General features: G+C 34.2%; 1 protein-coding gene across 1 annotated transcript; it reads right to left on the bottom strand.

Annotated features, from left to right (window-relative positions):
• Positions 1-165: 165 nt before the first annotated feature.
• LOC146910791 (uncharacterized) lies at positions 166-10,983 on the bottom strand. The gene is made up of 18 exons (XM_085727560.1): positions 10,849-10,983; positions 10,146-10,635; positions 9,219-9,310; positions 7,373-7,507; positions 6,822-7,215; positions 6,303-6,421; positions 6,131-6,203; positions 5,828-6,048; positions 5,701-5,742; positions 4,519-4,606; positions 4,094-4,285; positions 3,602-3,696; positions 3,433-3,475; positions 1,825-1,971; positions 1,265-1,390; positions 952-1,122; positions 657-716; positions 166-552 (listed from the first exon to the last, which is right to left on the bottom strand). Exons 1-18 carry the CDS (start codon positions 10,887-10,889, stop codon positions 454-456), a joined length of 2,628 nt encoding a protein of 875 aa, XP_085583686.1. The 5' UTR covers positions 10,890-10,983; the 3' UTR covers positions 166-453.
• Positions 10,984-11,299: the final 316 nt, after the last annotated feature.

Below are 11,299 nucleotides of genomic sequence, written 5' to 3'. Positions count from 1 at the left end.
AATTCTCTTCTTTTATCGGTTTTTAGAACATATGCAACAATTTTTTTAGGGGAGAAAATTGATCCGTGCAAAATTCTCTTATAAATACAAATGAATAAATTAGTCTATTTTATTTTTAGAGGGGAAGATCGCTGATAATAGACTTCCCCCTTCAAAAAGACTCCCTTTCTTATTAATAGAATAGAATGGAATTTCAAAAGTGCACACACTACAATATGTCCCGGAAGTGCGCATCGTGAAAAACATATGAAGTCATCTGCGTAGATATAATCATACATGGGTGGATGGTTAAAAACTGAAGAAAATGGCTAAGGTTTGGCCACAAGTTTTGTACTTCATTTGTGATAACTTTTGACAAATTAGCAATTTTCAAGATGCACATATGCATTTGCTGGCAATACCACAAAAAAAAAAAATCTGCATGCGCTTTTCCTTCTGTTCAATTAATTTTATTTACTTCGTCTCTGAGCCCACATCAATGGTTGACATTTGCTTAATTTTCTCAAGCTGCCTGAAGATATCCAACCTTTCTGGTGCATAAGTCGATGGAATCTGCCAGAAAGAAGATACATCATACTCCTACAACTTCATGATTGGAGAATTAATTTCTACATAGGAGATATAACATAAAAGCGGACAAATCAGAAGGTACATACCAGAGCTGGTACATACTTCTTAATAGCAGCCAACATGGCTGCATGCCCAACAGCAGTAACCTGTAGGAAATTGATGTTGCCCTACTTAGAACATTATACTACACCAAAAGCCTACGAAAAATAGCCACATGTAACGGATACAGAGAATCTACCAAATAGAAGTATTTGAAAGAGTAAGAAGTTTTGTATTGCTTTCCATTCTTCTCTTTTCTCTTTATTTTATAGCTCTAAATCACTCCCAAAGACCAGAAACATATTTAGCCCAACTTAAAGCGTTAAAACATGCACAACTCACCGGAAGAAGCATTAAAACTCCAATTGGAATAACTGAAGCCATGTCAGTCAAGGTTCTCTTAAGTGCCATCTTCTCTTTCTCGGTCAATTCATCTCTCATCAAGATTCTTCTAAGTAAACCCATTGCAGCACCAGTGTCAATAGCTAGAAGTTGAGTTCCTTGCCAAATATCCTGTTTATTGAGTAGCAGACGTCAGAACTCAGATGTTAGAGGCAAGAAACAATTATATCTTAAGAATTCATATACAGATGAATTCATATGCAAAACCGACGTATGGTTTCCAAGAAAGAAAAGTCTTAAGACTAAGTCATACTGTTCCTGTTTCCTTTAGCTTGCTAAAAGACTTTTTTATGATATTTCCTTCCTTCTGAACCTGGACCATCTGAACAACGCCAGCATCATCACTATATCGAGCACCATCATCCATAGGCACCAACTCCTGTAAAGGTAATATTCAATGCTCAAACTAAAAGAAAATCCCAGGGTTACAAATAGATTATAACAAGGTAATCAATTACAATGAGTAACTAGGACAAGTCGAGTTTTAAAAGTTGCAGAAGAATGCCTTCAAATTAAATTTTGAAACACATGTCCGGTAAGAAATAAAATAAGTTGATTTGTTTGAATCACTCACAGATACAGAGCTATATTAAGAGAAATTAACTAGACTATAGTTTTCGGAAAATTTATCTCCAGTCCCTTATGAGTTGTTTTCAACTTCAATCTTAAAAAAAATATGTATACTACAGGCTTACAATTCAGTAAACAAGACTATAAATATCGCATCTGTGTCAAATTTGAAGGTAATAGTTTGTGCCCAATACAATACATAAACTAGTAACTTGTCACTGTCATGGAATATTTCAGATGTACCTCGTCCTTCACTGATTTATAAGCACGTCTTTGAACCCGTCTCTCAAGTTCTGTTAGCTCACTTCTCAGGTGTTCAAAGCGGTGGATTTCACTGGATTCTGGGTCCACAATACCTTCATTTGATGTAGACAGTTGAAAATTATTGTCCTTCAAAGAAGTACAAAATCCCACATTACTCAACGTTCAACATAATATCCATTAAAATATTAGAACAGATAATTATTATCGGCAAACCAAGTGAAGCGCACAAGAGAAACACCATATTGGAAGATATTTAGGCAATGCAACTATAAAATAACTAAGGGCAGACTAAATGGTATTATAAGCTCATGACAGTATAAAACTGATTTCAATAATATAGCAGTCACATAAATCTCTGTCTATTGTATGACTAATTTCAAAACAACAACTTTCTTTTGTCGAAATGTCATGGGTAAGCAAATACAAAGGTAGTTGAAAATCAGGAAATGGTCAATCTTTTTTAGAGTAGTCTTCAGCCACTGATTATAACAATCCCAAAGAGACCAGATATGAAAAATTGATAGAAAGAATCCAAAAAAAGCATAATTTTTTTTTCGATCAAATGATTAAGAACAGGAGAGAAATCTACTCCAAGGGCTGTCAATTCACAAAGATTTCTCCTTTCATATAGACTATCAAGTTTGTAAAACGAATCCATCTATGCTTGTTTCTCCTATTTATCTAATCAATATACCTTCTAAACCAACTAACTAGCCGAAACTACTTTAACTCTCTTTTATTCTTTATCTTAACAACGTGACTAGGCAGTGGAAAATGCTTTCCTGGAAAACATTAGAACGGACACCACGATGCTATCAAGCTCTCAACAGGGCAAGATCCGAGTAGGGGTTGAACCCATCATGAATCTATTGCCTTATCGTGCAAATCATTTGCATGAGAGGCTTATTCCATGGCTCAAAATTATGACCTCTTCGCCACATAATAGTAATCCTAAGCATTACCACAACCCCTAAGGCTCCACTTCTTCCTAGAAAATATTCAGATAATATATTTTTTTCTAAATGCTTTCATAAAAAGAATTGTTTGAATTGTTCTAAATGTATTTTCTCTCTCTTTATGAGTTTTAACAAATGACCACGATAATATTTTTGGTACACTTTTATACCATAGGAGAATTGTCTGCAAAATGCTTCTTGCAGCAAACAAAGAAAAATGTTCCCCACTATTTCACACACAAAAATGAAAATTGCTTATTCAAACAGCCAGTCATGTATTTTAAACAAACTACGTAATTGTCAAACGTTACAAAGAATACCAAATATAATCGATTTTGTGCCAGCAACCAGATGTTCAGTTTCACATACTAAATTCAATAATTTTGGAGTTACTATTAGATAGTAGACAGACAATGAAAACAAATAACAGTACAACCAGATTATCAAACACCTTTTCATAATACTTATTTAACACAATAACAGCAAAACCAAATAGACAACCAGCTATTGCACTGAAGGTATTCAACACAATAAAAGCAAAACCAAATGCATTAAAATCAAATCAGAATCATCAAATCATAGCAAAGTTTATGCATATATAGACATCCATATCAGGCTTTCTGGTGACAACCTGTACAAAGTCCTTTCTGAACCCCTGAGATTTACCGATGAATCTGAAAAGGACAAATATTTTATATAAACATGAATAATAATAAAAAAGCAATATCCAGCAATCGTGATTTTTTAAAAATCAAATAATGAATAAAACAAAGTTGTAGTTTGTTATAAAAGTTTCATACTTTTTCCTTCTATCTACATTAGCATTCTTTCTGCTCTTCACTTTAAAATATTCTTCCTTTGCACCAACTGGATTGTGGGGACCAACATCAACTCCCTGAGTGAATATAACCAAAATGCTATTGATAACAAAATACAAAGATACTCAAAACTCAAATATGTGACTGCTGGGGTAAATGCAAGTCAAGCGAGACCAAGATTAAATTCTTTGCAAAGAAATTATAAAATTTAGTATAACTCATAGCAGTAACACTTCATTAATTTGAAAAAGAAAATGACCGGGACACCTTAAGTGGCATATCAAGAAGGAAATTATTTTACTCCAGCATACAAGTTAAATTCAATAAGTTTTTAAAGCCAATTCAGGGAAATGAACAAAAGACATTGAACTGTAAATTGGACAGCTGTGAGAGTCAAAGTGATCACAGCAACATTTAGCCATAATGATCTTTTCCAAGGAGCTGATAAAGGAGGCGGAAGAGATAAAGACATACTTCTTGCAGAGAATCTGCTTTTGCTCTGAAAGATGCCTCCAGGAATTCAGCTTCTTTTTTGAGATTCCGTATTTTTTCCAGAACAGAATAGGCTGCTTTCAGATGCTCTTTTCCAGAACTAGCACTTGATGCATACAACTCTTGAAGCAAATTTTCCAGTCTTAGCACAACTTCTTCCACACTTTTTAAAGCCTGAAAAATAAAGGCCAGCATTAAGACACAGCTGAAGAAATATCAAAACAAAAAGTTCATCCAACGGAGTATGAAGCAAGAATATTAATAGAATGTTGACACTTAAGTTATTCAAAAACCGAAACAACAAGGACAGAAAAATAAACGTATACACTTGCTACTCTAGGAAACTACTAATTTAACAAACTTGTATCATTTTGCTGGAATTCAAATTTTGAAAATGAGAACTAAACCTTGGCAAAAGAATCTGACACTTTTGCATTTGAGTGAACTGTAGATCTCTCAACTGTTCTGTTGGCACTAAGCTCCAATGTCTTATCTCTGCATCACGTTTCACAAACCTAAGTGCTCCAGACAATTTTGAGAAACAGCTTTAAATAATCACATATTTGTATTAAAATTGCGTATTTGTCAACATTGCCTCTCAATTTTCAGCAAATCCTATAAAGACAAAAGTATAATTATTTCGACAAAGTTGTTGAAACAACGAGACAAATAAATCTAAAATCGCAGGTTTACATGGATATGTGGGCTGCATGAAAAACTAGCACTCTGGGTGAAATAGGGTGCTTCTTGCACCATAGTTCAACCCATATCCATTGGATAGGATTTATTTTTCTAGCAAATGAATCAATGACTCCATTAATAACAGGTTACATATATAACAACCACATAATGATTGTGTTGGAGATAAAATGCAGCACCGCTTGGAACAATCTCTAATTTTATTTCCTAAAGGGTTGTCTAAGATCTAGCCAAGATGCAACTGCATACTGCTAAGATGTGAGACTCAAAGCAAGCTAAATATGATAACAATTTTGACACATAGGTGATAAGATTAAGTTCATAGCACTAAAAAGCATGTTAAATATGAAAAATTGCTGATTGGAATCGGAACCAATCAGCAGGGTATTTATTCTAGATTCATTTGAAGAGTGACTACATGCAAAAAAAAAATTATTGAGTAATTTTCTGGGAGCAAATTTATCCCTCACAAAATTTGTGTATCATAAAATCTAGTAATATAATAAATTTCACAAGCAATGAAATGTCTATTGCGAAATCCAAAATAAAGTTGAGCAAACCCCCAAGTTTGTTGCATTTGAAACCAGATACCTAAAAACACAAACCACGGTTCACAGCGAACAAACTACCCAAAATTAGTTTGAGCCACTGCTTCAAGTTTCATATTCTATGGCTGACAGATGCATATCATATGCAACTGATTATGAATTAGTTAATACACCAACCTGCGTCGACTGTTCTAACACCAGTTTCAGTTTTTATTTTTGCTTAAAATCATACATAGTTTATTATGAGCCTTAAACCCTGGTTTTAAATAATGAGTACTTGTAATGTGTAACAATCAGAGTGCATAAAACAGAACATATGAATTGTTTTCGCTGATAGCTTACTTTAGCATCCTAACTTCCATGCACTCCAACAACTTCTTGTGCCTAACATAAAAGAAGGTAATACTTGTAAGAATCTAAATGAAAAACTGGCATATAACCAAACAACAATTGAGATTGGTGTAGTTACCCTATTGACAAATATCTAGCTGCTTTCACATTAGAAGGGTTCTCTAGCCATGTACTGTGTTTTATAAAGCTTTGCATCCAATGAGAGCAAACATCTAGTGCTTGGGGAACTGCTTCAGCATTTGGAGGACCTTCTTGTTTACTTTTATGCACGTGTAGTTGTTTTGTAGTGCTGGTGATTCCAGGATAAAAAGGAAGCCAATCCAACTCTTCACAAACCACCTGCAAAGCCGAAAGGATTTAATAGTCCACATAACTGAATAATGGAGCACATCTGTAAAATGGAATTACCATACATACTAACCTCCACGTACAACTGATATGAACTTATGGATGAGAGCTCAGGGTAATGTAAAACACTTCCTACAATAAGATACCTGTAACAAAAGGTGATATGGATCAACAAATCCATATAAGAAATCATGAAAATCAAAACAGATTTAAGAAAAATGAATATCATATAACAGAAGTTGTACCTTATAAAATCTTCAACTGGGTCATCTAGAGTATTGAAACCGTTTGATAAAAGAAAGGACCGTGTACTTCTGCCTAAAGCAATAAAGAACCCAAATATTGCTAAATCTTTCTCCAAAACCTGCATGATGCAAACTATAAATAGAAGCTTTACTTATAAACAAATTATATACATGAACAGAAAAGGGTTACGTCCTCTACCATACTCAATGTAACTCATTTCTCGATTGCTTTTATTTTATTTATATTAAATACTTTTTTGACATGGAGAGGAACTATTTCTAGATGTTAAAAACTACTTTACAGTTTAAGATCCCACCAAAGCATAACAAAATTACAGATGTCAATACAATTAAACAAATCAAGAACAGAATATCAAAACCACATCAGTCAAACAGTAGAATAACAGCAGTAGTTTAAATATGTGTATTCATTTCAACTGAATGTTGTTTCTCTAGATTCCATAGAATATCCTCTTTTTAGAAGAAAAAAAGTTGACTTCAAAATTTCACAGAACTAACCTCTATACTTTCTGATGTTGTCAGTTTTGACCATATTCTCTCCTTATCAATAACTTTTTGTAGCTGCCTCTGAGAAATGTTTACCCAGAAAGCAACCTCTAGTGGACCTTGCTCAATTTTACCTCTGCACAATGCAGCTCGAGGACCAAAATGAACAAGAAATTCTCTGCACAGACCAGCATCCCTAATAGAACTATAGGCTTGGCTTATAGGAATTAAATCAACCAGCAAGTCCATCAAACTACCAGTTATCTCGGTGCTCATGGAAAAAAATTGTGAACAAGAAAGTTTTGCCGGACCAACTTTAATGATTACAGCAATGCTTGTTAGTCCAAGCATAAGAAGTGATACATCACTTGCACTGCTTAAACTCCCACACGTATTTTTTCTGGACCTGGGAAATCCATCAAATATTATTTTTGCATTTATCTTTAAAGAAGTATATATGAAGGATGAAAGATGAAGCAAAATTAACTAATGAAAGAGAATATTTCAATACAAACCAATTTTAAGATGGGATACAAAGCTATTGCTGCAGGAAAGATGCATACCCTTCAAACTTATTAATGAAGGAAGCCACTACAGCTGGAACTTGCTTGGACCAAAACCACTCGTATGCTTTGGGCTGTTTTGCTGATAATTTTTCTCTAATTAAACTCTCCAGCAGAGCCGAAAGCCGAAGTAAACTGGATCAATACATCATTTAAAAAGTCTAAGCCCAAAAAATGGAGGAGAATAAAATATCAAAACTAAAAGGAACAAAGGAGGGTAGAAAGAAACAACAGAGAATTAACTAATGAAACAACTAGTATGTCAAAGATCAACAGGTGGTCAAACTAGTTTTCAAGTACACGATCGTTTTTTGTACGGGTATGTCAGAATTCCTCCATATGACACGTAATTTTCTTATGAAAAGTGCATCACAAGTATATAGTATCTACATAAATACAAGACCCTAAACTCAAACGAGATGGTTCTCATAGCATTTGATGAAAACCGTATTTCAATTGGAAAACAAAGGAGTATATATTTCAGACTTCAGAGTTTAACATCAAGATGCACACAAACTGTATAACAGACGCTTCACATAAAACATAAAACCATTAACTTAAGTATTAGAGTATCGCTAGTATTACTACGCATTCTCTTCACTACAATATGTATGCACTGGTAGTCTATAGCTTGCTTAGCTGTCAGGGTAGTAGTTATAAAAATATAATAACAGTTAGTATGTTAGCTGAGTCAGCACATTCTATTATCAACTGTTATGTCCTTATAACAGAATAATAATTCAATTGCTCGTTCAGTCATTTTGTGATCCAGAGAGAGTTCTTACTATCTCTCCTCCTCTCAAATATTTTCTTTCACTTTCTATCGATCTATCAAATCACAATACTCTCTCTATTTCAAAATAATTGGTGTTTTAGAGAAATTGGTCCATGTCATAGAGATTTGGAGTTTGGCTTTCCTCCATTTACTTTTCTTCATTTAGTGTCCATTTATGAGAGATAGACACATATGATAGCTTTGTGGGATCCACTTAATCATTAATCTATATATGTGTCTATCTCTCTCGTAAATGGACACTAAATGGAGGAAAGTAAATGGAGGGAAGCCAAACTCAGAGATTCGACACAGTTTTATCTTGGCTGTCATTCAATTGTTTCAATGTAGTACTAATTTTTTCTCCCAATTTTACCCCCAAACAATTACTGTCTACATCACTTCCAAGCTACTATATTCCATTGTACATTTAAGACAATGGTGGATTCTCCAACAGGTAATAAGGACAATTTAGTAAAATTGTTCCACCAGTGAAGTTATTTATTGATTTTCTTAATTCACGTGAAAAAACCTTAAACAACAAATAATTTGAAAAGGGGCATTAAAAAATAACATATTTCAAATACATTGCTAGAGATGTAATGAAATTGTGTTCCTTCACCTGCCAGTTTTAGCTTTTGGCAAAGTTGGTCCATAGCATCATATCAACACATTTCCAGCCAAGTGGCATCAAGTTCAATATCAATCCTTACTTCACTCAATATTTTAATCAAAGGTTGAAGTTGAACAAGAAATAGGTTGGCCTATGTGCTGTCCATGGTTCAAACCCAAAAGGTTCTTTCGGGAGGGCATACGTTAAAGATGTGATAAGTAATGTAAAAACACACTTGTGCCAGCCAATAACTTCATCTTATCGGAACATTTGAGAAATAACCCAAAAAATTGTCTTCACATCATAAGGTATAATTCAATAAAAGGAAGAAGCGTTTTGCAAAATTAATGACAAGTTTTGCATTTCTAAATCCTTCTGATAAAATTGTTACATTTTCTTCTAAGAGTAATCGGAAAGAAACTGATTAAAAAAAACAACCAAAACACGAAACAACATGCTACCTCCTTTGGACAAACACATTGACATTTTTGTCTCTCCCATCACTTTGGGATGAAAATTCACTTGCAGCTTGCAACAGGGAGTACACAGCAGCCTGAGAGAATTAATTCAACTTGATCCTCAGTTTTTCATAAAATTAAATTATTGGAAAATGTGGAAATAATGAGTCCAATTGAAATATGATGAATGGTCAAGCTGGGAAATGATGGTGTCGGTTCTAATAGCAAGGGCAGGTTTACAACAGAAGAATACATCTATGCATCAGCAAGATATGATTTAGCGCCATCGATATAAATTATCAACATTTGGATTATATTTCAAATCTACAAATGATTCCAGATCTCAAAAGGTAAAAACACAGACAATGTGCTAATTTACCCAAAGCTGTAGTCAGAGCTTGAGTATCAATAATGGTTCTTTGGGAGCCTTAGCAAAACTAATTGGATAATTATTAAACATGTTAGTCTGAATATACAACAGAAGCAATGAAGTCAACTTAAGCATTGCTTCAAAACATAGACGAGTAACATACCTTCTTATAAACATGTACGAAGGCACAAAAAAACTCCAGCCAATGAAAAACAAACAACTTAGTGACTTTAAAGTTTCGGAGAGTCGTACTCTTCAATCTTCCATATCTATAAAATGAGTCTAATTATGGAAAGCTTCTTCAAATAATCATAACTATGTTTGAATGTTTCAATATGTTAATGTAAGTGTGTCTCAGAACACCAATATAGGCTAGCATAACCTACAGCAAGTAGCAACACTTCTTCCTATTATTATTTATCTAGCATGTATACGTAATTTTGTATATATATCAAATCTCACATGCGAAAATGTCAAGATTTCCTACTAAGAAATGCATTTCGTACAATTCACACGATATATCCCAAATAATAATTATCAACTAATAGTTCTGAATTTACCTGATATGACAGTGTCTTCTCCCACGCAATTCGGTCTACACCAAACCAAGCTATTGAAAACCAAGATTGTCTTGAGAGCGAGTTCTGTTCTTTAATTTCCAACTCAAAAACCCTAGCAGCATCATATAAAGATTGCACAAGCCCGTCACAGAAATCATCTTCGACCAATGGCCTATTCAATTTCACCCTCATTTTCTCAAGGTCTGTATTATTACTAGTGCTGCTACCATCAGAGTCCTCATTAACACTTACGCCGTCATCAGAAGATACAAATAACAGATTCTTTACCTTTCTTTTAGGTCTATAATATTTCAAAGAAAAATTTCTATAATCCACCAAAACATTATCGCTATTCAAATTCCAAAACAAAGCATGATGCATTGAACGTCGCTTTTTCAAACATCTTCCCTTGTTTAGTAGCTGGCAATGCAAGTTCAACACCTTTGAGTCTGCATTGCGTTGATCTTTCGAAAACGAAGAATTCGACGAACTGTTCAAAGAAATTCAATCAAAAACAAATACGCTCCGAATCAGAATTGTATGCAACCAGAACTGAGCTCGATAGAATGAAATAAATAAAATCGAAAACAAATAGCGTGAATTCTCTTCCAAGAACACAAATTCTTAATTTGTGTACTTTTCAGTTGCAATTATTCATCAGAACAGAATCAAAAAGAGATAGAGAGATGAAGTTGATTGTTACCTTAACGTTGGAAAATTGTTGTGGCGTAGTTTAACCGCCATGGATGAAAGGAGAAGGAAAATTGGAGGGAAATTTTCAGATTCGCAGAGAAAACGGAGAAGAGGGAAAGATTGGAAGAAAGAAAAGAAACAGAATGAGAGGTGACGTGGCACAAGTGGATTTTATCTATATGGAATGAAAATGGAAATGTACATACGTGGAGTACACATATATCACACAGAAGACGCGCCATTCCGGACAAGTTCAGTTTGATATACTTGGTTAATTTATTTTTGGCTTAATTGCACTTTTGACCCCCTATCTTTTTAAAAGTTGCGGTTACAGTCCCCTAACTAATTTAAATACAAAACAGCCCCCTAAGTATTGATTTTTTGGCAGTTTTGGCCCCCCGGTCCATTTTTGACTTAGTCTTTGATGACGTGGCACCCAACCCCTTATGTTTGGTGCCACG

This window comes from Medicago sativa, chromosome 7 (assembly GCF_051527215.1).
Source record: "Medicago sativa cultivar Bolivia chromosome 7, Bolivia_mono, whole genome shotgun sequence".
Lineage (NCBI taxonomy): Eukaryota > Viridiplantae > Streptophyta > Magnoliopsida > Fabales > Fabaceae > Medicago > Medicago sativa.
Note: the sequence above shows the minus strand (reverse complement) of the source record. Positions and strands in the feature narration are given on the sequence as shown.